The sequence below is a fragment of the Triticum aestivum genome, chromosome 7A (assembly GCF_018294505.1).
Source record: "Triticum aestivum cultivar Chinese Spring chromosome 7A, IWGSC CS RefSeq v2.1, whole genome shotgun sequence".
In the NCBI taxonomy this organism is placed as follows: Eukaryota; Viridiplantae; Streptophyta; class Magnoliopsida; order Poales; family Poaceae; genus Triticum; species Triticum aestivum.
In genome coordinates, this window is record NC_057812.1 from 727,368,514 (window position 1) to 727,396,073 (window position 27,560).

The 27,560-nt window shown below is 45.8% G+C and overlaps 2 protein-coding genes and 1 long non-coding RNA gene across 5 annotated transcripts; all 3 read left to right on the top strand.

Moving 5' to 3' along the window:
• Positions 1-1,446: 1,446 nt before the first annotated feature.
• On the top strand, positions 1,447-2,043 carry LOC123149746 (uncharacterized). Its single transcript, XM_044569466.1, has one exon. The coding sequence runs from the start codon at positions 1,447-1,449 to the stop codon at positions 2,041-2,043; it is 597 nt and encodes a 198-aa protein (XP_044425401.1).
• Positions 2,044-3,221: 1,178 nt separating this feature from the next.
• On the top strand, positions 3,222-5,845 carry LOC123149747 (thiosulfate sulfurtransferase 16, chloroplastic). Of its 3 annotated transcripts, XR_006474831.1 has the most exons (7): positions 3,222-3,501; positions 3,592-3,693; positions 3,779-3,890; positions 4,074-4,218; positions 4,310-4,363; positions 4,482-4,822; positions 5,605-5,845. XR_006474831.1 is itself a non-coding variant. In XM_044569469.1 (6 exons), exons 1-6 carry the CDS (start codon positions 3,257-3,259, stop codon positions 4,557-4,559), a joined length of 747 nt encoding a protein of 248 aa, XP_044425404.1. In that variant the 5' UTR covers positions 3,222-3,256; the 3' UTR covers positions 4,560-5,845. The 3 variants fall into 3 exon arrangements, 2 of the variants coding, with proteins under 2 accessions (XP_044425404.1, XP_044425403.1); XM_044569469.1 differs by having other exon boundaries at positions 3,592-3,704; positions 4,482-5,845; XM_044569468.1 differs by having other exon boundaries at positions 4,482-5,845.
• Positions 5,846-14,991: 9,146 nt separating this feature from the next.
• LOC123147121 (uncharacterized) lies at positions 14,992-17,850 on the top strand. The gene is made up of 3 exons (XR_006473056.1): positions 14,992-15,063; positions 15,175-15,299; positions 16,806-17,850. It is a non-coding gene; the product is annotated as an uncharacterized lncRNA (long non-coding RNA).
• The last annotated feature ends 9,710 nt before the right edge of the window (positions 17,851-27,560 follow it).

Below are 27,560 nucleotides of genomic sequence, written 5' to 3' on the forward strand. Positions count from 1 at the left end.
CAATCTGCGCCCAATGAATCAGTTCCACCCATGAGCAGATGGCCTTTGTCAGTTTTGGGGATTGCTGGCCATGCGATTGCCGCCAGTGCCCATACGATGACTCCAAATGCTCAAGTGAAATGATCTAAACCTAACCCGGGTTTCGTTAAATTAATTGTTGATGCTTCTATTCATGCGGACGAAGGTGCAGGAGCTACAGTGGCTGTCATCTAAGACTTCTCTGGCAAATTCTTAGCAGGTAGATGCTACTTCCACCCACATGCGGCAGATGTAGTCTCGATGGAGGCGATGGCTATGAAAGAGGGGCTGATCCTTGCATACAACTTGGTGTTTCAAAGAGTAATGGCCGAATCAGATTCCATGGAAGTTGTGAACTTTTGCACCGGGCAAACCAATGGTGGGATCCTGCAGCAGTAATCTATGCACAATGTGTGGATGTGGTTACTATGAACGGGAAGGTCGACTTTCTACATTGTTCCGGAGAAGCTAATGGCGCAGCTCATGGGATAGCTAAATATAGTTTTTTGAATAAATTTTCCTGTACTTGGGATGATGATCCCCCTAGTTGGCTATACTCAAAACTTATTGACGATGTAATGTTGCTTAACAATCAATAAAGCTAGCCATGAAGGCCTTTCCTAAAAAAAAGAAATATCAGTATTCCATGTAAAAAAAATGTTATTATTGGCACTAACCCAAAGTTCATTATACTGCTTATAAGCGGTAGATCCAAGTGGGGTGCTCCCGTCGTTGTTATGGCCGAGATCGATTCCAACAAAAAGATCGTGATCGATTTGGCTTGGGCTGCTCAAATCCATCCATCGTGGGTGGTTCGGACACTGCATGAGATTCGTGTAGGTCTCGTCTCTTGTAGCTACGTACGTCCCTTCGTGAGCCTTTAAATATAAAGTGAATTCCGTTTTTTACCTTGTAGTTGTACATTTGTGACACATATTATCCTATTTAGCGGAACTTTTATCGAAATGTCAGATTTTGAAGACTTTTAACACGGTTTTACCTCAGTTTTACGTTTTGTTTGTTTATGGTCGATAGGATCGGCATGTTGCGTCATTGATTTGTAAAAAAAACTGTAAGGATCGGAGGGCATCATTGGCGATCTTGTCCAAGCTTCTCTTGTCTATCTGTTCCACTCCTTGTGGCCGTCCACATATTTTTGGATACAGGGCGTCACCTCACACCTTACCTGATGGACACGCATCAAAAAACAAGGGTCCAAAGATTTCAAAAGGGATATTCTAGATGAATTTTCACTCGAAGGGGTAATTAGTGTCACAAATGTATAAATATGGGGTAAAAAGTGGAATTCACTCTTAAATATACAGCACACAATCCAAACCTAGATTGATCACCGCGCGTGAGCGTTTTGACCAGAGTTCGATCAACCGAGACCGTCCCCCACCCAAATTTCCCGTCGTGATGAAGACCATGGCGGCAGCGGCGCTGTTGCTGCTGGTGTCCCTGCTGGCGGCGGCGGCAGCCACGAGCAACACGCCTGACAACGTGCGCAAGGAGAGGAGCGAGGAGGAGACGCGGCGGATCTTCAAGGAGTGGAAGGCCGAGCTCGGCAAGACCTACAGCTCCGTCTCCGAGGAGGAGCGCGCGCACGACATGTTCAGGCACCGCCTCGGCGACATCGACCAGGGGTGGCACGAGGATGGCTACTCGGCCTGGTCCTGGGATAGAGAGAGGAGCGAGGAGGAGACCCGGCGGATCTTCGTGGAGTGGAAGGCCATGAACGAAAGGATCTACAGGTCCATCGACCACGAGGAGCACTGGTACGCCATATTCAAGGACGCCCTCTGTCAAGTCGATCGGAACAACGCCGGCTACGCCATAGGGGTCGACACTAACCACCAGGGCATCAACGGGTTCACCGATCTCACCGAGGAGGAGTTCAGCGTCGTTTGCAGCGGGTTCATCCTGGAGGGCTTTGAGCCATCGCCGGCCGAGTTAAGGAGGGTGGCTGAGATCCAGGAGCGGTTGCGGCTAGTATATGCCCCTCCATCCCTTTGGGCTTATTGACATCAGAGATATATATAGCAGTTTTGCTAAGTCTTAGTCAACTGAGGCTTCGTTATGTCTCAGTCGATACTATATCCCTTAGACCTTGCATGGAGATCCGTACAAAGTTTTTTTTTAGTTTTTTCTTTTTCTTTCTTATATGTATATCACTTGAGTGAGACTTGATTAAAGTCTTAGAGACCTAGCCACACCCATCATCTATAGTCTATCTATTTCTATATCTCGAAGATCAATATGTTGGTTTTTTTATATAGCTTACCACATATGCCATGTGGTTATAGATCGAAGGTCAATAAATTGTCATGGAAACAACATGAAATTTTTGCATGGAGAAAACTCTAAAGAAATAAATAAGACCCATGACAAAATTTTTTTACTCAATGTAATCTTGGTTGATGGAAATTTACTAGATTGGTTTCTTGTTGGTCCCATGCAATGTTTTCACCATATACAACAGAAAGTAGAAAATTAACATAAATCGTGCTTGTTATTATAAATGAAAATTTAGAAACATGCATAAAGAAATCACTAGCGACACTTACCTTATCACGTTGATAGCATATGTGTTGCTTGATTGTAAAATATTCGACTAGAGTTAAAAGCACAAGCACATGAAGAATTATAGCAACATCTGGAATATATGATTAGATTTTTCTTTGTGAAATTGAACCAATTAGCCTCTGTGTGCTCTGGCGCCCAGGTGCCAGGGACGACAATGAATCAAGGCAGTGCCCCGCAAAACAAATAAAAAATTCAACGCTCACTTTCAGCATGGAAGGTACTTGCATTGTCTGGATCTTTCAACCCTTTCAGCGATATGCATTCAATGGGGGAGAGACGTTTCTGTTGACGATGAAGACGTCCATAGCGACTTCGTTAATCTTGGCATGATGTGTCAGCTCAGTCTCTCGAAGATGCTCACAGTGATAGGGTGTATGTGGACGTTTATAGGGACGAGTGTATGCATACACTTAGCTCGCTACCGGAGAACAGCGAGGCAACACGCGCGTCACCTTCGAGTGCATGCAAGAGCTCAAACAGACTAGTGCGTGATGGTGGCCCCATACGTGTGATAAGATGAGAAGTGAGACGTGGCGAGAAGATCTTCACCTTATCCGAAACCAACGTAGCAGACAACCAATCCAGGAATGGATATGTCTCAAGTGGATGCGGCGTCCCAGCTGCCAACCCTCGTCATGAACCAAGCATAAATATGTCTTCCCATGCCATGTGTTTGTGCAAGGTTACCACGTTTCTCCAACAACACAAACGCTTAATCAGCTCGAACCCATTGTCCAGCCGGGCTCCGGAGTCCCCTAGAACGAACGGGAACAAGGAGGACCAGACAGGAGATCCAAACCAACGTCCACCGCCAGCAATGGCGTCGGAGTGCTCCTTCGCCCACGGCGTCTCCCTCCCCGCGCACCGGCCGCCCCTCGCCTTCTTCACCTCCTGCAGGTAAGTATAATCAATCTGGCCTGCTTTTCAATTATGCATGGTATCCTTCTTCTTCAGTCTTGCCAACAGTGTGCTCTCTTTTGACTGCAGGCTGCGGCACGGTGCCGTGCGCACGGTGGCGAACCATCGGGTCGTGGAGGCGGCGAGGCCGGTTTCGGTGGGCGCAGCCAGGAGGATGCTCGGCTCAGCCAGGTACGGTGGGCGTGTAGGTGCAGCAAGACTGATCGATTCTGTCCATCCATGCCCAACTCTCACACGCTTGCTCCTTCTTCTCCAGATACGGCAGCGCCGGGGCGCGCGGAAGATTCGGAGGTGGCCGTACCGGCGTCGGTGCCGGTGCGCGTCGCCTACGAGATGCAGCTGGCAGGACACCGCTACCTCGACGTCAGGTACATAACTAACCAACGCACAAACCACACAACAATCACCACTTGCATGCTCTGCTGCCCCTCTACTCTGCAGTAGTACTCTCTGTTCTCTCAACTTAACTGGCAGGAAAAAAATCAGTTCACAGTAAACTTACATATGAAAAGGTTGGTTGCATCATTCGATCAGATTTGCTGCTTGTGTAGAACGGAGGGTGAGTTCGGTGGTGGGCGTCCGGCAGGAGCGGTGAACATCCCCTACATGTATAGCACCGGCTCAGGAATGGCCAAGAACCCGCACTTTCTCGAGCAAGTGTCAGCGATCTTCGGCAGCGATGACGAGCTCATCATTGTATGTCTGCCACTGATCCTAAACATGATCATTTCTTTCTTCTTTTAGTTGAGTGTTTCTTTGTTCAGAAAATTCCATTTGTCCATTTCAGGGATGCCAAAGTGGCAAGAGGTCCCTCATGGCAGCAGCCGAACTCTGCTCCGCTGTAAGCATAAATACCAGTCCATTTATCACTATATCCACCCGTCCATTTATCACCATCGGTAACTATGGTTTCACCTGCTGGCTCCGTGACACTTGATGGTAAATATATCTTCTTTCAGGGCTTCACTGCCGTGACCGACATCGCCGGAGGGTTCTCGACTTGGAGGGAGAACGGACTGCCGGTCATTGGACGGTGAAAACGCGGGCTTCTAAAAATGTGGTTGAAACATCATAATTTGTCTTAGCATGCTCTGAGACACCATGTCAGTGCACTGAATAAGCAAAATGGAGTTTGATATGATGTACTCCTCCGTACCACAGTACTTGTAGCTGGGGAAACTAATACAAGTCCCCCAACTGCACCGAAATTGCTTGGCGTGGACGAGCTCGCGCGCTCTTGGTATCCTCAGGCGTTCGTTCCCTTGGAGATGCGGGATGTCCCTGGTATTGCAGGTGGCAGGTGAGGGTTTTTTTTAATGCGTGTACGTGTGTGGGAGACGATGTTGTCGGCCGACGACAAAGGGGGTTTGACAGGGTTTTGTGACGGGTCGTTTGTTCGACGTCAAAGCAGCGCTGGAGCATGCTGGCTTTGGTCAGAGGCGTCAACCAGGGTTTCGCTCCACTGGATCTCTCGGCGGCTGCATGGAGGCATGCATAAACTATTCCACGGTCTTGGTGATCAGGGAAACACCGGAATTTAATATAATGCTCAGGGCCCACCATCCTGACAACTAATGTTGTGGTTAATGTGCTCCTGGTTTGACAACATCATTTTAATTTGTCCTTTTATTACTACGGGTGGCGGCGTGAGGGAGTGGTTGGTTGAAGCGGAAATACTGCGCTAACTAGTGCTGGTGAATTAGCGGTGATGTTTTTTTAGCTAGGGAAATTGTTATCGGAAAATGCAGTATGCCCGCACGCGTGGAAAAAAAATTTATATTCGGCTTGCAATTGTTTTCTTACTAATCAGAAAGTCATTGTATTATGGAAGGCGGGAACATTTTACTTATAAGTTTTTCGTTCCCGAGAGTGCGTTGTCCGGTATGAACAGTGGGAAAAAATGTAGCTAATTTTCAACAAAATTTTACGTCATTTATTGTACATGTCCGTGTTAGTGGGAAAAGAACCCACAAATTTTTCCAAGCGAATGGAGCACAGGTATTTTCCCGGCGGAAAAACATATGTAGAGAGACATTTGCTGATAACATTGGTGTTTATTTTCATTTTATTTTTCATATGTAGAATGGAGTAAAGGTGCTTTCGCCAAATTGAAAGATGAGGATGATGATAGTGATGATGCACCAAGAAGTGGGAGAAACAAGGGAAAATCGGATGGAAACAAGAAGGAGAAAGTAAGAGTGAAGAGGACTACCGAGGCAACCACTTTGAGAGATCAAATTAGTTACACGGAAAAGATGAAATATACCATGCTAGCCAAGAATTGGGATGCTATAAAGTGGGCATGGCCGAGAAAAAAGAGAAACACAAGGAGGAGAAGTGGGAGAAGAGGTGTGCCTTTTGAGGCGCGCAAGATCGCCCTAGAGGAGCAAAAGAGAAGGACGAGAGGACCGCCTAGGAGGACTGGTTCATGTTGATGAATCGAGAGGGCATGAATGCAACGGCAAGAGAATTTTGGGAATTGAGAAGAATGGGCATCATGTGTCGCAGAAAGATGGAGCTTCAAAATCTTATGATCGGTGGTGGTGGTGTTGGGTTTGGAGGGGTTTTTGCTTTCGGCAGTGTTGGTGGTGGTGAATATGGAGGTGGCGGTGGCTTTGACATGAGTGGTGGAGGGTTTGGAGGTGGTGTTCGCTTCAGCAATGGTGATGGAGGTGGGTTTGGAAGTGGTGTTAGTTTTGGCATTGGGGGTGGAGGTGGTGATGTTTTTGGCAATGGTGGTGGTGGTGCTTCGGCAAGCAATTTGGATGGTGGTGGTGGTTCCCATTCTCCGGTCCAAGTTGTTGAAGATTGTGGTGCTCTTTCTCCGGTCAATGTGGATGATGGCTATGGCGGTGCTATGGCCGGTGGTGGCGGCGATGATTTTCACAACACTGAGGATGTTTCTTGATTTTTTTAATGACCGGTTGTCATTCAACCATGTTTTATTTTGTTTGTTTATAAGGCTAAACTTGCTACCTCGTATGTTGCCCATGATTTGGGATGTGATGAACTAGTGATGTATACATAAATTTCGTGTATCCATATGCAAGCACTTGTCAATATTTATTCTATGATCTTTTTTGCGGCACCACGAGGCCTCCCGCACGGAACAGATCCTCTAAACTTTTAGAGGACCTATTTCGTTGGAGGCCTCACGGTACCGCAAAAAAAATTACAGGCCTCCCGTAAACGATTTTTGCGGGACGTGGCTTTACTGGATCTGCTAGAGAGGTTGTCTGTTGTAGCTAGGAAATGTGTTTGTCTACTGTTTTTTTCTTCTCAAAACACGGAGGTGGAAAAGATCAGCATGCAAGCATGCATGTTTTTTTTTGCGGGTGTGCAAGCATGCATGTTGACTCTCACTATGACTAGCCTAAGAATAGAGTGGGCATACTTATACTTAATTTTCGCTTGATTCTCTTGAGAGTGCCGCATCAAAAATTTACTCAATTCAGAGTTTGAGAGTTGGAGTTTGTTCCTTTTCTTTTTAAGATCTACCATTAGTCACATTTTCAACTAATACCTTATCACCAAGCTTGTTTTTAGATATCCATTTTGCACAACCCTTTGGCATTCGATGCAATGATTGCCTTCTCACCAAGCTTGTTTTTAGATATCCATCTGTACTATTTTTACATGACATTCTTTTTTGCAGCATAGCCAAATCTTAGCTTGCTGGTTGCACCATCGCATGCTTGGACTCTGTACTAGCACACTTGTGTTAGCTGACTGTAATCAGGGACGTAGCTGTCTCATAGGCATTGGGTCAGTTAGCCCCAATAAAATTTGAAAACCCTTCACTAATTCTAGCTTCGTCCTTGACTGTAATGAACCAAGGAGTTAAAAAGTCAAGAAGCTGAGAAATTACGAAGGAGCTAAAGTCCTGGCGACTGAGCCACACATTTTAATCATAATATAGTGATGCAGACATCTGTTTAAATCGTCAGTCCTGTACCGTGGGAACTTGTGCATGTTGTTCCGTGAGGGCATCTTCATATTAAAGGGCGGCCTGAGCGTATACCACTGTTCCAGTGTGAGTGAAGTCTGTTTTCAACCTTGAGGTTGTAGATGTGGTTGAAAATGAACCCTAACATTCAAATCCGTGAAATTTGTATCCTGTATTTATGATCCCGGTCTAATCCTGACCCTTAACCTGTTTGGCACACCGGGAAAAGATCCATCCCACACAGGATCAAAGTCTGCTCTCACTTACATCTCTACCCCACATGCCATATCCATCCTGTGTCCCAGTCCCTTCCTCTCTCCTGGAATCAGCGCAGGCGCCTCGAAGCCATTGACGCGGCGGAACGGCAATAAGTACTCGCCTTGTAGTTCTCCGATTCCATTGCTACGGCCATGCTCTGGTGTCCGCCAAGCTCTGCAGAACGCAGCCCCGCCTGCGCCGTATTGCTTCGCACTGCTGGCGCTGTCGTTTATGGAGCAGCAGGAAGAAGCAAGGAGAACGAGTCCGACAAGTTTATGGATGCTACTCTGATCAGCGTACAGCCAGTCTGCGCAAATGAGAATTCAATCCTTGCAACGGATGCGACTATGCTCCAAGTGCTTAGTAGTTAGTACAAATTCTAGTTCTAGTACTTACTACTCCCTCCGTTCCGAATTACTTGTCTTGGATTTGTCTAGATACAGATGTATCTAGACTCATTTTAGTGCTAGATACTTCTGTATCTAGACAAATCCAAGACAAGTAATTTAGAACGGAGGGAGTACAATAGATAGAGAAACGTTCGAACCAATCTTCAGACCGGTGCTAGCTACTGATCGGATACGCCGGCCGGCGGCACTGCGAAAAAAGACAAGCTTCATGAACGAACAAATTCATGTTTCTCCAAAACAAAAAACTTCATGTTTCTCCATGGACGCAGACCTGCGACCTCGTCCCTGGTGCGATCGTGCCTGTGGATGTGATGATTGTGATAAGTGGTCGTTGTTTGTCCTCCATGAGGTTTTAGCCGCGGTGAGAAGCGTCGTCACAGCTGGCTGCATTGCATCTGCAGGAGGAGCGAACCGTCCAGGTCAGGCCCGTGCTGGCCACGAACGAGCTCGGCTGCTCACTTCACGTTGTCGTAGGGGTGGCTAGCAATGGCACCAAACGTCCCTGGTTGCAGCGCTGAAGACATGAAGTCATGCCGTTACCAGGCTGAGTGAGTGTACGTGAGGGCTTCGCGTCGACGAGGGCGACGAACTGGCCTGATGCTATGCTGAGTACGGTGGTGATGTCTTGGATATATCGAGTGAGAAGATGGATGTAAGGTGTGGGTCCATTTAGTCAGCGAGAGTAGAAAGTTATCCCAGTGGATTGTCTTTTTCTCGGTGTGCCAAATTGGTCTAAACTGATGAATAGGGTCGGGATAAGACCGGGATGATAAGTACATGGTACAAACTTAAGGGATTTTGAGGTGAGGGTTTATTTCCGACAAACACTACAATTTCAAGGTTTAAGACAGACTTCGAGTTTAATATGAAGATGGCCTGCTACTACCCTCCACGCTCGCATTCAATGCCCAGCACCACATGTCCTTGTTCAATTGGTGCGCATAGTGGGAGCAGGCGCGCTCGTCCGCTACATCGCCATTCTAGTATTTCGGTACGAGGAAGTATAGGATGTATGTGCTATATTAATGTTAGAATTTCCGTTCTTCACCTGACCTCGTGTAAACTGGCCCCATTACAGAATAACACGTGCATGTTACGGTATCTGCAAAACGAAACACCAAAATTACATAATAACAGGTTTATTGATCATTCGGCTTATCTCCCAACTACCTGACGTTAGCGTGTCTCCATTTATATCGTGGCAATGTACTGGGACACACAAGAACAGGGCATTCACTGAATCTGAAGAATGTTACTAATAAAGTAGTGTGGAGTTACAGAGAAGGCGGCTAGTTCATGAACTACTCTTACCGAAAGCAAGATCACACTTTTCCATCAGAAATATGGAACGGAATGTGTGCTTAAGCAGAGAGCACTGCTCTATATTAACTTTTATTTCATTCAAGTTATTTGTCCATAGTGATGGCTTCGTAGCACAACTACAGATTTGTATTGTGATACGAAGGGTTTTCTAATCATGTGTGTTTTATGTAAAATTGCTTTGAACATTTTGGATTGCTCATCAAATACTATTAATCCGAAAGGGACTTCGAGTTTTCACATTTCAACATACAACTACTATGGAATATAACATGGTTACAAATATATGAGATACTTTTGGGATAAGATAACAAGTAAAGCACACGATATGTCCAAACTGATATTTCGATCTTCCTTGAGCGCCAAACTGATATGTCCACAACAAGTAGTAAGACTACATTTGAACAATCAGATAAGCTAGATCAATCCTATGTAAGAATTTTAGCAACTAGGACCTGAACAAATCCACCAGAGAGCTACCATTCAACCTCTATGTTGCATGCATGCAAGCTATCGATTGAGGTAACCATGCCCTGATGCTCACATTTCAAGCAACCGGGACATGGATGCCGGGGCGGCCGCCCCGGATGATGGTCCGTATGGTGGCTTTTCGGCAGGCTCCATAGCGGCAGTGGTGGTTACGCTTCTTGGTCGTCTGGATGGTGCGGGTGTGGCGGTGGATGGTTCGGGCACACTTTCTCTCCTTAGGAGTGGTGTTGCCCAGATCCGGATCTAGAGGCTTGCTCTCACCGCGGCTGGTCTGGGTGCCTCAAGGTGTCCTGGGTGAGCTGCGGAGTGAAAGCTCCATGCGCTAGCGGTGAGGACATATGCGGGTGTCCTTATCTTCTTGAAGACATCGTCGTGGTTCTCCTCCCCATGGCGAGTCTCCGGTGAAAACCCTTGTCCTATTTGGGCTCGGCAGCGGCGGTACTTGCGTTCCCCTTCTGAGGGCGTTGTCATGGAGGCTAGGTGTCCTAGGTTGGGTCGTGGCATTGTAATCAGGTCGTGCTATGCTTAGGTGTTTGGCAGCATAGTCGTGTTCGGTTATGTTGTCCAGTTTTTAGGCATTTGCAGTGTTATAGGGCTACATCACTATATTGTATCGTTATACCGTGTAACTGGGTGTTGTTGCTTTATATATAAAGCGGGAGCAAGAGACTGTTTTGAGAATTTCTTACTACTTTCAGCTCTTGCATATTGTTTTCCCGTTATCCATGATCTGCTTTCATATACTCATCAATTTATGTTCCGTGTGTTGCACCTACCAAATTTTGCTCTAGAAATTGAAAGACTTGCATGTTTTTTTAATAGAAGGAAGACCATCGTCTACCATATGCATTTCAAAACATGCGAAAGCCTTATGACCAGAGGTCAATTACATGAACAAATTTGCAGGCCATCCAATTGCCTTTGAAAATGCTCTGCTTACAAAGTTGTTTTCTAGCAACTCTACTCTCCTGAGTCGAGATATTTACTCCTATTTGAAAATTAACTACTCCCTCAGATCCATATTACTTGTCGCTCAAACGGATGTATTTAGCACTAAAATACGTCTAGATACATCTATTTCAGCAACAAGTAATATAGATCAAAGGGAATAATAGAATTGCATTTTTAATTGAAGTTTCCTATAACATAAGACTCTCACGTTTTATATAACACACTGGTGGTCTTAGAGTTACATAACTAGATAGGTTACGTCGGCGGAGGAGATAGAGTCATCCACGGCTCCGATATACTTGGATTCTACTCCAAATCTTGTGAAATCTTCATGTATCGCTCCATGGGCCACCCAATGTGGCTAAGGGTGGAACTGACTTAGTGGTCCTCATCCCGGCCCATCGGGCTGGGAGCCTTCATGATGAGAGGCTCTAAGCAGGGACATCGATTGTAGCCCCTGAATTGGTCTACAAGCTTGGCTGCACCTTGGGTCCTCCAAAACGCACATCGTCTTCGGTCGCCGAGCTTGAAGCTATTTTAACGAAGCGTACAACAAACAGTGTCTTCACGTAGCCGGCCTCCCTCTGACGAGCTGCCTCCGAGGTGTAGACCACCTCAGTCTTGGAAATGTTGAAGGAGAGGGCCGTCCTGCGCATAGAAGGACTTCCCGCGTGGCCAGCTATTTGGCGCGATAGCTTCATGTGTTGCGACTCAAAAGTCATCTTGGTTGATTCTCACAAGACAGACTGGTCTTATCCACGGGCCCACTAGACCGCGTGTCGGCCTTTGACTTGACTATCTACTTAGTGTGCAAGAGTGAGCAAGGGGCCCATCAGGCCATGTCCCATCGCAAGTGGACATGCACCTCGATTTCCGCATGAGGGATAACGGCGACCACTTGATCTCGGCACATCATTAACACCGTAATGAGGGGATGGGAGGGGATTTGATGCCACACCGCAGGTTTAATATGCCGCCGCTTCACTCTCCTCTTCCCCTATATAAGGGAATAGTAGATACGAAGGAGGGGTTATGCTCCCATTCCCTCTCGCTCCTCTTCTTCTTCTTTGCGCCCAAGCTCTCCCGTGCCCAAACGCTCAATCATCGCTACCAAGATCCACCGCAGCGACACCGCTTCGTCATGGGCGAACACCGGTAAGGACCTTGTCATGGAGTAGCCCCAAGAGAAGGATGGACGACACCATAACTACAATGAATTGGATCCCGCACAAGAAACCGTGAAACAAATCCTGCACGAGCTCAGCCGCAAATGGCCACCGCTAGTAGAAAAAGGCACATTTGTCCCGCTTTCAGAGGGCCTTTAGTCCCAGTCTAAAAGGTCGGTACTAAAGCCCCCCCTTTAGTCCCGGTTCTGTTACGAACCGGGACTAAAGGCCCTCCACTTGGCCGCTGTCTGGAGCTCAAGGAAATTTTATGAATTTCTTTTATTTTTTCCCGATTTTCAAATTTTTATTTTCGAATTATTTTCAAATTTCACCCCTCATCACTGCTCAATTTAACATCTAATCTCTACTCACACCTCATCATTTCAAATCATCTAACTTCCTGGCCGGTCACCCAGCCTCTCACTACTCCAGTCTGAGCAGGCTTAACTTCCGGGTTCTATTCCCCCTCGTTTCCAAGTCTGCACTTGTTGTTTTCCTGACAATAGTAAGATGTTAATCCTATTAAACCTCAGGAGTTTAGCTTGAGCATGAAGTCACATGTTTCACTATTTGAGTTTGAAACTATTATTCTAAAAAACAATAATTATTTAGTAACACTAATATTTCTTGAATAAGTAGTTTGATCATAGTTCGACCAGATTTAACCAAAATTCAAAAAAACTAAAATTTGATCATAACTTTTTTTCCTTTTAGAATTTGAGGATTCTAAAAATTTGCAAAATGGCCTATGGCAGTCAAAATTGGATGCGGATTTTCGTGCCGAACATTTTGATATATTATACGTTTTTTTTCCGACATCGTATGCAAAAGTTATAGCCGTTTTACTTTTTTATAACACTTTTTTGCAAAACATGTCCAAATTTAAGTTTTTTTATTTTCCTAACTAGTAGATGTAGTAATATAACTACATATCGAAGGATTTTATTTTTTGAAATTTTTATCATTTTCTTTGTTTTCTTTCAAAACTGAAATGACGATACAGGGAGGGTAGAGTTTGTGACACGAACCCCCTTTAGTCCCGGTTCATGTCTCAAACCGGGACTAAATGTCCCATTTGAACCGGGACTATAGCCGCTCGAACCGGGACTAATACTCACATTAGTCCTGGTTGGTAATGCAACCGGGACTAATGTGTATATTGAGTTGTGACCAAAGCCCTGTTTTCTACTAGTGCACACTACTTCGGTGACTAACTCTCCGCGGACTACTGTGTGATATCTTTGGCGCTACCAAACATTGGGTGCTGAAAAGTATGAGTTTGTTGCTACTCACCATTCTCAGGATAAACTAAATGTGTAGTCATGTCTTCAAGGCCCTTTGTTATTTCTTTGTTATAAATGGAACAACCAAATTGATGGTTCTAATTCCGACGATTGTGATTTATTTGACGAGGGACTACTGAAATATGGGTAAATTCTTGTGTCATGTCATGAGTTACTATATATTTTTTCTGAAACCTTGAAAGCTGTTCACAGTAATGATTTTCTTGGTAAATTCTCTAAGGAACTTTACTGGAGGAGATGCCGCATACGAGCACAATGCCCAAATGACGTCTTTTATTCTTGGGACTGCCACAATGAACCAACGCACTGTATCGCCGTTTCCTTATCATGTCAGCAATGCGTTGGCGCTCACACAGAGACAATGTGGACACAGGATCTGAAATATAGTACTAATGTAATGCAGAATTGCAGATAAAACGGCTAGTTCATGAGTGGCCCATAGCAAAAGCAAAGAACACCATTCCTTCGGAGAAAGAGGATGGAATTGTAGTTAAGCAAAGCACATGTCTCCTTTTGAGCTATGGATTTACTGTTTTCCTATAAAACGGGAACTGTTACTTGAGTTTTTCTGCTTGTTTAACTGCCTAATTTTTGTTCTGAGGCTACCGTAGCTTCAGGTCAGTAGTCTTGCTGGTGCAGGTGCGGTGGGCAAAAATGACAAATCTGACCTCAGAACGAAACAAATTCACAAACTGAACTGTTTCTGAAAAAAAATCACTCAGCTGACCTTTTCGTGTAGCGCCCGACATCTAAATGTCATATTACACTGTGTCATGCTTGACTCACAGACACTACATGTTTGCCATCATCGTACCCAGGACTGACTGAAAAATGCTAAGTCAGTGTGCAACGCCAAAAGCTAGGCGCTACACTATACACTGTAGCGCCTAGCGTCTAGGCGTTGCACTAGTGTCCAACGCCGAAAGAACCGTGAACGTACCAGCGGTGCGGGTTGCGTCGGCATGGGGTCGCGAAACATCATGATCATTGCAGCTTTGCTGGTTCGCCGAGGTACGGCGAGCAGCGAGGCCACACCCATGCATGCACCATGCACAAGCTAGCCAGTTCCGCGTGTGTTGGCCACTGGTGCAGCGTCTAGAGGTCAGGCGTTACAGAATATAATGTAGCGCCTAATTTTTAGGCGTTGCACAGCTTAACTTCTAGATGTTGCATATTGATTTAGCATTTTTTGAAATACGATGATGGCAAGACGTGTAACATTTGTCAGTCAGGCGCTGCACAGTATAATATGGCGTTTAGATATCAAACGCAATATAAAAAAATCAGCTGAACGAAAATTTTTCAAACACAGTTTACTTTGTGAATTAGTTTCGCTCTGGGGCCAGATTGTTAATTTTTGCCGGTGCCGTGCAGGCTGGCCACAGAAAGTGCTGTTACCGAGGCCTGGAAGGGTGCGGTGACCGTGTCTGTTTGCATGGGCGTGGCGCTTTGTGCTGCATGCATGCGCTTGTCACTGGACATCGACATACACGTAGGCTCCTGCGTGTCCACGGACCCAAACGTGTCGCATTGCACGCCGAGACGTGTTGCGCCGCGCCGAGACACTTGCCGTCGAGTCAGTTCAGGGCATTCCTACAAGTAGTGGCACTCTTACTACCACATGCACCAAGCACCATCCCCTACTGCAATGCTATGTATTGTCCGGCCGCTGCACACAAGCTCTATGCGTGCGGACGGTAGGTCTTCTTCTATCTTCTTGGGCTGCCTGATTGCTTCGTGGTTTTGTATTCTTCTTCTATCATTCTAGCATACCTTGAAAAACAGCACTTGGATGTATGGTTGTTTAGGCTGCTCCGCGCGCCCTGATCTAGAGTGGAGACGCAGATCGATCACCTCGAGGCTGCGTCAGGCTTCCGTACAGTGTATGTTCTCGCCAGATGATCTCGACTGGCAGCAACTTCATGATTTGACGGTAAAAAATCAATCTCAGACCAACATTCATGTGTTACTACCTATGTGTGTGAACATCAACTTGTCATTATGGACTGGCTTAGAAACATGTGTCTGTGTGCGCCTAGTGTCACATCCTTGTCTACTTGTAATTTATTAGAGTTGGTTACGCAGGCATGCATCATGCTTAAATATCTTTAATCTTCAATTGAGAGAATTTGCAAAGCCTTGAAATTTGTTTAAAAGGGTACAAACCCAATTTTTTTTGGAGTTTTAAGACGATTTATTTTGGGCCTTGGATTAAGTCAATAATGTATTTGGTTTCAATTTATATTCTCTATAAAATAAATATAAATCTACAAATTCTGAAAAATATTGTGTAACTTTGGACACATCCATATTAACTACTGCATATATCAGAATTTCTAGACTTCTCCATATGGAGCACACACAACTTTTTTAGAAGGGTAAAAATGATTTGACGTTCAAATCAAATCAAACAGATTGAAAAAATTTAGAAAAAAAAAACAAAAAAAGGATGGCTAAGAGAGAGAAGCCTCCCCCCAGCCGTCCTAGCATTGCGCGGCCCAGCTGCCAGTCGTCTTCATAAAAAGAGCAACTGCCATGTTCAATTTGGCATTTCAGAACAACTACTATGTTTTGACTAAGTTTAGATGAAGTTTTAAATTTACCCTAGTTTTTAGATGCATGAATGCAATGCACAAACGGAAAAAGTATTCCACTCTCTCTAGATAAGGTCCCGCGCGAAGCAGTTGTCACGATCCTAGTTTAGCATTGCACTTGGGCTAGTCTTGCATGTGCATATCATGTTTAAATTTTCCTCTAAATATGAAATGGGGATCGAACAAACCCTATCACCACTTTGAAATACTAGGATCAACTAAAAATATTTTCAATGAACCTAAAATGCCCTTCATAATAGTTCATCATTTTTGAAAAGGGTAAAAAATGATGCACATTTTTCTAGGTCATTTCTGGATTTTTGAATTAAGCCATAAAGTAGTAGAATCGGGGTATTTAATTACTATACATATTTTAAATGCTCTAATAATTCTGGAACTAGTTGAGGGCTTTTGAATAATCCAAATAGTGCCCATAAATATTTTCAGCAGTTTTGGAAATGATTTAATATTTTTACTAAAATAAAAAACAGAAAAAGAAAATTAGAAAATGGAAAGAAATAAAAGAGAGAGAGGAAGTTACCTGGGCCACTTGAGCTGGCCTAGCCCAGCTGGCCGTGCCAGTCGTTGTCTCCATCGTGCTAGAAGGACGCAGACACGCCCTCACGCTCGGCGCTCCACGCCACCAGCCTGCATGCGTCCCCCGGGCCAGCGCGACGACGTGAAGGATCTCCCTGCTGTTGAATCAAAACCTTGATATGATGTTGTTGAGTGGCCTTGTAAACTGTTGTAAATGTCTTAAATATTTTTCTGAGTATTTACAGCCGTTATGTTGTCCGATTTCTCCTAGAAAATTCTAATGTTTTTGCAATATTTCGTGCTTTCAGATGGTCACCCGCATCCAAAATCAAGTGGTTCGTTTGACTTGGTGCCTCGATGTACCTAATCACACAACCATGCTGGTCCGCGTGATGATTGAGGCCGATGGTATCCTGAGTATACCGTTGAGGAGCAATATCGATATTTCAATCAAAGTCAATATCTTTGCACAGTCAGGATATATCCTTCCTATCCTAAAGCTACTGAACCGTTCCATTGCTCATATGGACTTGGGGTTATCATCTAGATGTCCGTGCAGGACGCTGTTTACTCGACGATAACTATCATACGAGCTAGACTTGTCTTGCTTCGGAACACCGAATTTTGCTATATGCCAGCATCACTCCCTGGGGCAGAAGGTTACCATCAGGCTCTCTACATTAACTCCTTCCATGAGGATTCGCTACTCCGCACCACCACAAAGATGCTTGAGGACAAGGACCGTGAGAATCGTGCCTTGCGATTGGAACTCTTCAACACTCAAGTTGACCATTGGGCCACCCTAACATGGTTTGCACCCGCCGTGCAGGCTGGCTATATGGACATGAGGGATTTGTACCCTGTGCAGTCTGGTCTGCCAGATCGTATGGACTGGCGTGATGTAGGAGGCATCACCCCTCCTCGTGGACCCCGTCTACCATCGTTTGTTGGACCCAGACCACATCCGAGTCCTTATGGACCGCAAGCTTCACAGAATCGACTGTTTTTAGATGATCACGTCTAGCTTCCAGGACATGGGGGTAATCTCTATAAAGATTACTACGGAGATGTCTGAGTTGATGATAGCACCACTAGTATATTGTAACGATTGTATCATCCACAGTCTTGCGTGACTCGTGGGATATGACTTAGTGTGTATCACATTCCGGAAGCGTAGAAAAATAATGTATAGGAGCTTGAAATGCCTCTGATAAGATGTACTATTCTTTCATCGTAGTTGTACTTCAGCTTGGGCTTGTACAAAACTATGTATGATGTGTATGACTGATGGTGTATATATGGCATTTTCTGTATTCCCATGTCGTACAAATAAACATCTATGCATTTCTGTCATCCATTACATTCTGCATTTCTATGTTAGAGTTTTGCCATTTTTATTTAAACCATAGTTTTGTTTTCCTAGGATGGTGAACACCCGAAGCACCCTTGCTGTTCAGGAGCAAGGTGAAGCCAATGGAGCTAGGGATGAGAATCTGCCCCATCCACCTTCTTTGGCTGAAGTCATGTTGGAGGCAGAAAGAAATACACGCGAGACCAACCGGTTGTTAGAACGCATCGAGCAGAATACTGAATGTCACCAGAGGAATGACTTGGTGACTCTGTTGACATCAGATTTTGGCACGGCCAAGAACTTAATTAAGATGACTTCAAATGAAGAAGTGCTCAAAGTAAGAAAGTTCCGTATCGTCAAAAAGAGAAACTTTCATATTTGGGTTATAGCCATCCGGTCTCATCTCTAAGGCCGAATTTGTGTTTGTAGTACTCAGATTTTATATTCAGAATACTATTCAGTTGATTACGCCCTCAAGATGGACTCATATGAGAAATGTTTCTACACGGGTTGTCTTCGTCTCGTTGAAACGATCGATTTTGATATAAAGATCGTCTCAATCCGAGGTCATATGAAAAAGTTAGAGCCCGCACAGCGCGATCTTTTAGTGAGCAAAAATATGACGCCCGGAACCAGACACATGTGTGGGTATGTCTGATGTGGTGCGTGAATAATTAGCTGTCTTGCACGAGCGATTTGACCCTCGAGATGACCTTTAATGGAAAAACGTTCAACATGAAAGTTGTTCGTCTCGTCGAAACGTTCAAGATTGCTTTTTGGCTCGTTTCCATCCGAGGTCGTTTACCACCTTAAAAAAGACCCACAGTACGCAACCAGTTTTAGACCGAACAATATTGGAAAGTTCGGACAAAACCAATCCGAATTTGACTAGGGTTTTGGACGTGAATCCAAGCCTTTTCCTTGCACGGAAAGTCCAGCCCCCTCTTATATACCTAAGGGGAGACGGCCGATTGAACAATACCAATCGAACAAACACATCTACTACTTTTTCGTATTCATCTACTTTTTATCTCTCTTTTGTATCTTTCTTTTCGTTCTTCGCTAGTTCTTCATGCTGGAGGGCTGCGGATCCATGAGGCTTTAGAGGCGAGCGAATCGACCTGAAGCAGCCCATAGCCGCCGCGAGCCCTGACGGGGTCCCTCCCGGGCAAGCGGGGCTTCGGGTCTACAAAAGCATCTGCCGGCTGTCAGATCTCCTTCGGCGCGAGCTGCGGTGCATCATCCCCGGCGTCGAAGGTACACAGTGACGTGTTCGTGTGTGAACACACTTTTTGGCGACTCCGCTGGGGGCGAAGCTTTGAACGGTCTCCGGCCCGTTCTTGCTACGAAGAGATCGTCATCTAGGGTTTGCAATCTACAAATGTAACATGAATACCCAATTCCCTACTGTAAATGCAAATAATGCATATGTTGTGGCTAGATCGTCTAATGAGCATATTGTATCGGCTAGCCCTAGTTTTATCAACCATGCATCTAATTATGTGCAACGGCCGATTCAGAACAATCTTCATGCTTCAACTTCATATAATTTTAGCAACATGCAACATATGTATCGCAACTCCCATGCATCGGCAACCCCACAAATCTATATGCCGATGAACAACATGATGAGTTCGGCTAATCATGTTGAGACACCCCATGTAGGAACTTTCAATAGTATGCAACAAAGTGTTTCAACTTTTTATTCATCGGCAAATAACTTGTAGTATGTTAATCCAAACGTGTCGGTGGATAGGGGAATTGGCCATGCTACTACTAGTTATTCGGCCAATTACCCTCAAACATCGTATGTTACACCTCATGCTACTAATTTTTTGGCACCATGTGCAACTATAGGTATTCATAATCCGGCTTCGCGCCTTCACGCTAATAGCCGAATAAGTGAAAATTCTATAGGATCACGTGTGTCTTCACCTAGTATCGTAGCATCACTAAAAAAAATACACTTCCATGATGATACGTGTTTGTCACAGTAGGTCGCTTTTTTGTCATGCATATACATCCATGACAAATTTATGACAGAATCAAGATAGTCATACCTGTGCTGTCGTAGAAGTGTTCCATGACATTACCAAAATTATCATCACGTAAGTGTCCACTTCCATGACGATAAATCGCGCGTCACAGAAGTGCTTTCGTCAAGGGTGACCGACACGTGGCATCCACCGTAACGGAACGCCGTTAAGCTATTGGGTCGGGTTTTGGATCCGATAACCCGTTAACAGCCCCGACCAATGGGAAATTTCCATGTGTAAAATTCTTAATGGCCGGATGAAACACGTGTCAGCTCGTCAGTGTGTCAGATAGGCACCTATGATACGTCGACACGTGGCACGGCCCAACAGAGGCCCATTCCTGTGCAAAGGCTGGCCCGTTTGACTTGGTCAAAAGCTAGGGCGCCGGCCCATGAAAAGCTTGTTAACGGCCTATTCGAATATAGCCCATTTACAACCCGCTAACCAAAGGCCCGTTACGCCCTATCTGAATTAGGCCCAGTAGCATTATCTGGGCCATCCAATATGATTCCAGCCCGTTTTCACTTCTGGCCCATGTATGGCCCATGACGTCTTTCGGCCCCATATGAGGCCCTATGTAACTCTTGGCCTACTAACGGCCCGTGGTGAAACTGGCCCGTAATGAACAGTGTATCATTTTACACCCATTAACGGCTCGTGGTGAAACTGGCTCGTGATGAACAGTGTATCACTTTATACCCATCGATGGCCGGTTATTCCGTTGGGCCGTTTCCAGCCCATGTTATCTTTCGGCCTTCTCAGAGCCCAGTTATTCTTGGGCTCATTTCCAGCATTTGTTTACTTACGGCCCGTTACTGTCATTTTCTGCTTGTGGGCCAAATTCATTCCGTGGTTACAGTCGGCCCGTTTGTGGTCTGTTAATTCGTTGGGCCGTTTTCATAGCGTCATCAAATACGGCCTATTAACGATGGCCCGTTATGGTCGGCCCATGAATGGACGATTCCAACTCTAGCCCGTTTACGACCATAATGAGGCCTGTTATTGGCCCATGTTTGGCCAATCGATCATATGACCCGTATAAGGCCCATTGATGATACGGCCCATAGAAGGCCCATTGTTTCTACGGCCCGTAGAAGGCCTACTGTTTCTACAGCCCGTAGAAGGCCTACTGTTTCTACGGCCCGTAGGAGGCCCAGTGTCACTACAGTAAATATTAGCCCATGTTATTGTGGCCTAGTTTTAAAAAATAGGTTATTGCAGCCACTAGCAATCCGTGGAAAAAGAACTGCACTGACTACAAGCAAACAAATAAACAAAACAAGGAAATAAATAAGCGAGCAACTTATGCTAGGCTATCACGGCTATTACACATATTACATCCACTGGGCATCAAAGTTCGCCACCAGTGCAAATATAGGGAACACACCAGCATATAAATGCCGCAGCAAAACAAGTCACGAACTGAAACTAGTTCAGAAGAGGTCAAGAAACAATATCCTGGGTACCCATAATGCTGGCAAGATGCTTAGCAAGCTTATTAAATTTCTCTTGTTTGGCGCTTAAATCCTCCAGCGCTTGCTGTTGCACAAGAAAGTACGCATCTGAATTCTACAGGGACTTCCTCAGTCCTTCGGCTTCTTGCAGCAGCACAGCTGACTGATGCCTTTCAGCTTCTAGCTGAGACTGAGTTAGCCGAAGTGATTCAGGCAGCGAGTTGGAAGAGCTTGTGGCAGCGGTACTGGCCAGTAACTCGAACACTACATCAACGCAAGACTGTGGGGTTTTCTCACTATCTACAAGATCGTTTTTATCACCTTTCTTCGAGACTAACAGGGTTGTCTCATTATCTTGAACCTTATCTGCATTACTTTCTCTACCATTGCATAGTGGGGTGCTCTTCTCCAATATTCTGTTTACATACTACAAGAGAAACAAGCAGACACATCACAGGTTTAGCTTGTAGTATACGAAACTCATTTTGGTAAACCGGTTTAGTAGTAAGGTGGACAGGATAACAAAATGAAACAAACATATATCTACGTAATATGGTCACTGTATTGTTCTAGTTTATGTTCCCTAATCAAGATAGAGACACAATTCAACTCATATATTTTTAAGACACAACAGCATAGACAGAATATAAGTGTGAGAAACTACACAGCATTGGCAGCACTTGTAATGTGCATCACATGAGAACATAACTGTTTATGCAACTTAAACTGAAATCAACATTGTGACGCCCGGATAATTAGACTACAGTAATCCCAAGCTAAGGATGCCACGCCACCTCCATTACTGTGATTAAACTCACGTTGATTCGAACCCGATTCAAATTCAAATTTAAAACATAGGCAAACAACAAAAGTTTCCAAACTTTAAAACTAAAATGTTCGGAGTGAACTAAATAATGCATATGTAATTATGGTGGAGAAACCAAACTTTGATAAAGCGTTTAAAGGCTCTAAAGATAATTAAAACAGTAGTTAAAACAATTAAATACATGCCTATTGAATTTTATAAAATATTAAACTATTTTATTTTCGGTTGAGAATTAAGGTGGCAGTAGTATATTTATAAATACAAATTTAGGTGCTAGTGTTTTTATAAAACTGTAATAAAAGGGAACTTAAAATAAAACAGAAAAGAAAATAAATAAAAGAAAAGAAAATACAAAAGAGAAAAACTAAACTAACAAAAAAGGAAAGAGAAGCCCCCCCTGCTGGACCGCGGCCCAGCTGGCCATCGGGCCAACCAGGCCAGCCCAGGTCGGCCCCCACGTCCTCTCCCTTATCCACTACTCCCCCCCCCACTCCCCACCGACAGCCCCCACCCCCCTGAAATATCCTCCTCTCCCCCGATCTGGATCGGGAGGAGACCACCGCCGTCCCCCCCCCCCGAACCACCCAACGCCGGCGCTCCGCCAGCCCCCACCCGCATCGCCGCCGTCGCCTCGCCCCGTCACCAACCCCGAGGTCGCCGGATCGATCCGCGCCGCCCCTCGCCGATTGGGCGCCGCCGCCCGAAGCCCGCGCAACCACCGCCGACGTCGTCCTCGTCCTCTCCCTCATCGGACCCCCCCGACCGTCCCCGAGCCCACTGCCGTTACCCTACTCCCCCCCCGTGAGCTCCCTCCTCTCCCTTCTCCGTCACCGGCGCCGTACCCCCCCCCTCCGTTACGCCGTTGCCGCCCCGCCGTGGGCCGCACGCGCCGGCTGCGCCCTGGCCGTGCGCGCGCACGCGCCCCGCGCTCACCATGGCCCTCACGCTCGTGGCCGCGCCCTCTCCCCCCTCCTTCCCGTGGCCGCACGATGCCTGCGGTGGCCGCCGCCGTCCGCCGTTCCGCTCCGTGCCCGCCCCGCTCCGGCCAGCCACCTCCTCGCTGTGGCTCCCCCGTACCGGCGACCGCGCCCTGCTCCTCCCATTTTTCCCGCCGTGGCCTCGCCACTACCACGTCGGCGAAAGCCCCCCTCTCTCGTCGTGGCCCTGACTGGTTGCATCCAGTGCGGGCGCCTGCTGCGCCCAGCGCACCTCGCCGCTGCCCCCGTTGCCCCAGCGCCTCCTTTGGCTCGGGCCGGCGCCCGCCCCTACGCCCGCATGCCCGACCCGCAAGGCCTCTGTGCCTCAGACAAACGGGGCCCACCCCCCTGTGAACGAAAATGAAAAATAATAATAATAATAAAAATAAAATAAATAGATAATAATAATTAAAATATTAATTAATTAATTAAGTTAATTAATCCTGATTAGATTAATCTAATCACTAATTAAACTAATTAATCTGTTTTAGTTAATCATAGTGAATGACAGGTGGGTCCCCCTGGACCCACTGGTCAGGTTGACCAGTCAACCCTGTTGACTGCTGACATCAGCATGACATCATGCTGATGTCATTAATCCATTTTTCGAATTAAATTAAATAATTAATTAAATTTCAGAAATTAATAAAATCTTTAGAAAATCATATCTTTTAATCAGTAACTCGGATTAAAATATTTTCAACATGAAAGTTGCTCAGAACGACGAGACGAATCCGGATACGCGGTCCGTTCGTCCGCCACACACCCCTAACCTATCGAACCCGCAACTTTCCCCCTTCGGCTCCTCTGCCCGAAAACACGAAACACCGGGAATACTTTCCCGGGGGTTTCCCCCCCTTCACCGGTATCACCTACTACCGCGTTAGGGCACACCGAACACCGCGTATTGCCTTGATATATTTTGTGGTGCTTTGTTTGCTCTGTATTCATTATTTCTTCCCCCTCTTCTCTCCGGTAGACTACGAGACCGACGCTGCTGCTGCCCAGTTCGACTACGGAGTTGACGACCCCTCTCTCTTGCCAGAGCAACCAGGCAAGCCCCCCCCCTTGATCACCAGATATCGCCTATTCTTATCTATACTGCTTGCATTAGAGTAGTGTAGCATGTTACTGTTTTCCGTTGATCCTATTCTGATGCATAGCCTGACATTGTTGCTACACCTGTTGATACCTTACCTGCAATCCTAAATGCTTAGTATAGGATGCTAGTTCTTCATCATTGGCCCTACATTCTTATCAGTCTGCCTTGCTATACTATTGGGCCGTGATCACTCGGGAGGTGATCACGGGTATATACTATACATACATACATACTATACAGATGGTGACTAAAGTCGGGTCAGCTCGAAGAGTACCCGCGAGTGATTCACGGATTGGGGGCTGAAAGGACCTTTGTCCCGACGGCCCTCTGTGTGGATCTTTGTGGCGGAGCGACAGGGTAGGTTGAGACCGCCTAGGAGAGAGGTGGGCCTGGCCCTGTTCGGCGTTCGCGGTGCTATATAACACGCTTAACGAGATCTTGGTATTTGATCTGAGTCTGGCTACGAGCCTATACGCACTAACCATCTACGTGGGAGTAGTTATGGGTATCCCGACGTCGTGGTATCAGCCGAAGCACTTCAGACGTCAGCGACGGAGCGGCGCGCGCCGAATTGGACTGGAACGCCACTAGGCTAGGTCTGCTTTCGGCCGCGTACGCAACGTGCAGGTGTGCTATGGGCGATGGGCCCAGACCCCTGTGCGCTTAGGTTTAGACCGGCGTGCTGGCCTCTCTGTTGTGCCTAGGTGGGGCTGCGACGTGTTGATCTTCCGAGGCCGGGCATGACCCAGGAAAGTGTGTCCGGCCAAATGGGATCAAGCGTGTTGGGTTATGTGGTGCACCCCTGCAGGGAAGTTAATCTATTCGAATAGCCGTGATCTTCGGTAACAGGACGACTTGGAGTTGTACCTTGACCTTATGACAACTAGAACCGGATACTTAATAAAACACACCCTTCCAAGTGCCAGATACAACCGGTGGTCGCTCTACCTCAGGGATATGAGGAGGGGATCGCCGGGTAGGATTATGCTATGAGATGTTACTTGGAGATGCTACTTGGAGGACTTCGACCTACCCTCTTCTGCCTGTTGCAAGACGAAGGTGACCAGAAGTGTAGTCTTCGATAAGACTAGCTATCCCCCTCTTATTCTGGCATTCTGCAGTTCAGTCCACTGATATGGCCTCCTTACACATATACCCATGCATATGTAGTGTAGTTCCTTGCTTGCGAGTACTTTGGATGAGTACTCACGGTTGCTTTCTCCCCCCCTTTTCCCCTTTCCTTTCTTTCTGGTTGTCGCAACCAGATGCTGGAGTCCAGGAGCCAGACGCCACCGTCGACGACGACCCCTACTACACCGGAGGTGCCTACTACTACGTGCAGCCCGCTGACGACGACCAGGAGTAGTTAGGAGGATCCCAGGCAGGAGGCCTGCGCCTCTTTCGATCTGTATCCCAGTTTGTGCTAGCCTTCTTAAGGCAACTTGTTTAACTTATGTCTGTACTCAGATATTGTTGCTTCCGCTGACTCGTCTATGATCGAGCACTTGTATTCGAGCCCTCGAGGCCCCTGGCTTGTATTATGATGCTTGTATGACTTATTTATGTTTTAGAGTTGTGTTGTGATATCTTCCCGTGAGACCCTGATCTTGATCGTACACATTTGCGTGCATGATTAGTGTACGATTGAATCGGGGGCGTCACAAGTTGGTTTCAGAGCCGACTGCCTGTAGGAATCCCCCTTCCCAACTCCTTGGCCGAAGTCGAGTCTAGACATTGCAAAACTTTTACTAACATGGCTGTGTGGCCTATGGGCCCACGTCGCCATTGGGTGGTAGTAGGATCTTTTACTCCTCGACCTTTACTCTGGGCTCTGATCTCTCTTCTATTCGGGTTAAATGAATTTTACTAAATCTAACATTAGGATCTCGTTATCACTTTCACCCGGAGAGCCCCTTATTACTGATGATCGTCTGCTGCACCAGAAGACCCTGAAGATACTCTCCGTTGTTAACTCGAGAACTTGTGATCATCGCGTTCGCAATTCCCCTTCCACCGTAAACCCTTATGGACAACTACTTGCAATTGTTATTCTTACCCTCATCCCCAGTTGGTCTTGTTATTACAAGATACCCTGAAAAACTTGTCGTTGTTTCGATAACCCTTTGAGCTTACTGCCGTGTTGTTCCTTGTCACCTGAATACCCCTACGGTTAATTCTCGCACTTATCGAGTATCCGCTCATCCCCCAGTTGTTCCTGTGTTACACAAAAGTCTTCGAAATACCATTGGATATTCTGAAAATCCTCAGCAACCTATTGCTCTGGAATTTCTTGTTTGCTTTCATTATGATTAATCCCATAAGTATAGTAATCATATTGGCAACCTTCGTCACCATCATTTTTGAGACCGTTGATTCAATATGTTGTGAATGTTCACAATCATCAGTCGAGTCCTAGGATTATCTTTCCGGCTCAGACGTCATTTTGAACATGAGCTGGTTCTCGACCAAACTATCTGTCGTCGATTGTGCCTCTGGTATATTCAATTGATCCATCCTTGATCAGAACGTCTGCTTCTGATCCCTTGTTTTGGAAATCATAATTCCTTAGCATTTAAGTTTGAGTTAGTCAGTTGTTTCTATAATCCGGTGCACTTGCATTCCTTCTTCCTTTGATAGAGTACCGATACCCACACCAGCTCCGTTGTGGGCCATCGGTTCCTTTGTAGGATTTTATGTCCTTCGTAATTAATCACCTTGTGAGCTCTTTCCCATGATACATAATGCCTTTGGTACATTGTATCCTCTGCTTGACCAACAATGCTCTAATTTCGAGCTGGTATTAATTACCCCAAAGTTTGTGGTATATGTTCGTAAGATGCCCGGATGGGTTGAACCTATGCCTTCCTTAATATGTGTGAACTCGGAAGTTTTCACGAGTCATACTCATCTGGTATTTCAGCAGGTAAAACTTTCAACAGTAATGCCTTTATCAAAGCGAGAAGTGAATGGAAGGTTATACATTGAAGAAGTGGGAGTCGACCTTGAACTTTGTGTTCATGCCCATAGACACGATGTAGATCTTCTCATCGAAGCTTCTTTTAAAATTAATTATTCCCTTGGTTAAGTTCATCTTATATCTGGGATCTCGCCTTTTTCAATCATGGTTCCGACCATGTTCTCCTTTAAATACCAATTCTCGTGCAAGTTTAAGCACTTGTCTTCTGCAGAGCAATACCCCAGTCCAACCTCTATTTTGATCTGTCGTCGAGTATTACCCCCTGGTATCTCGAGATTATCATGGAACTGCATAACTTCTTATGAGTTCTTCATCAAGTGCTACGTTCCCACTGATTCCA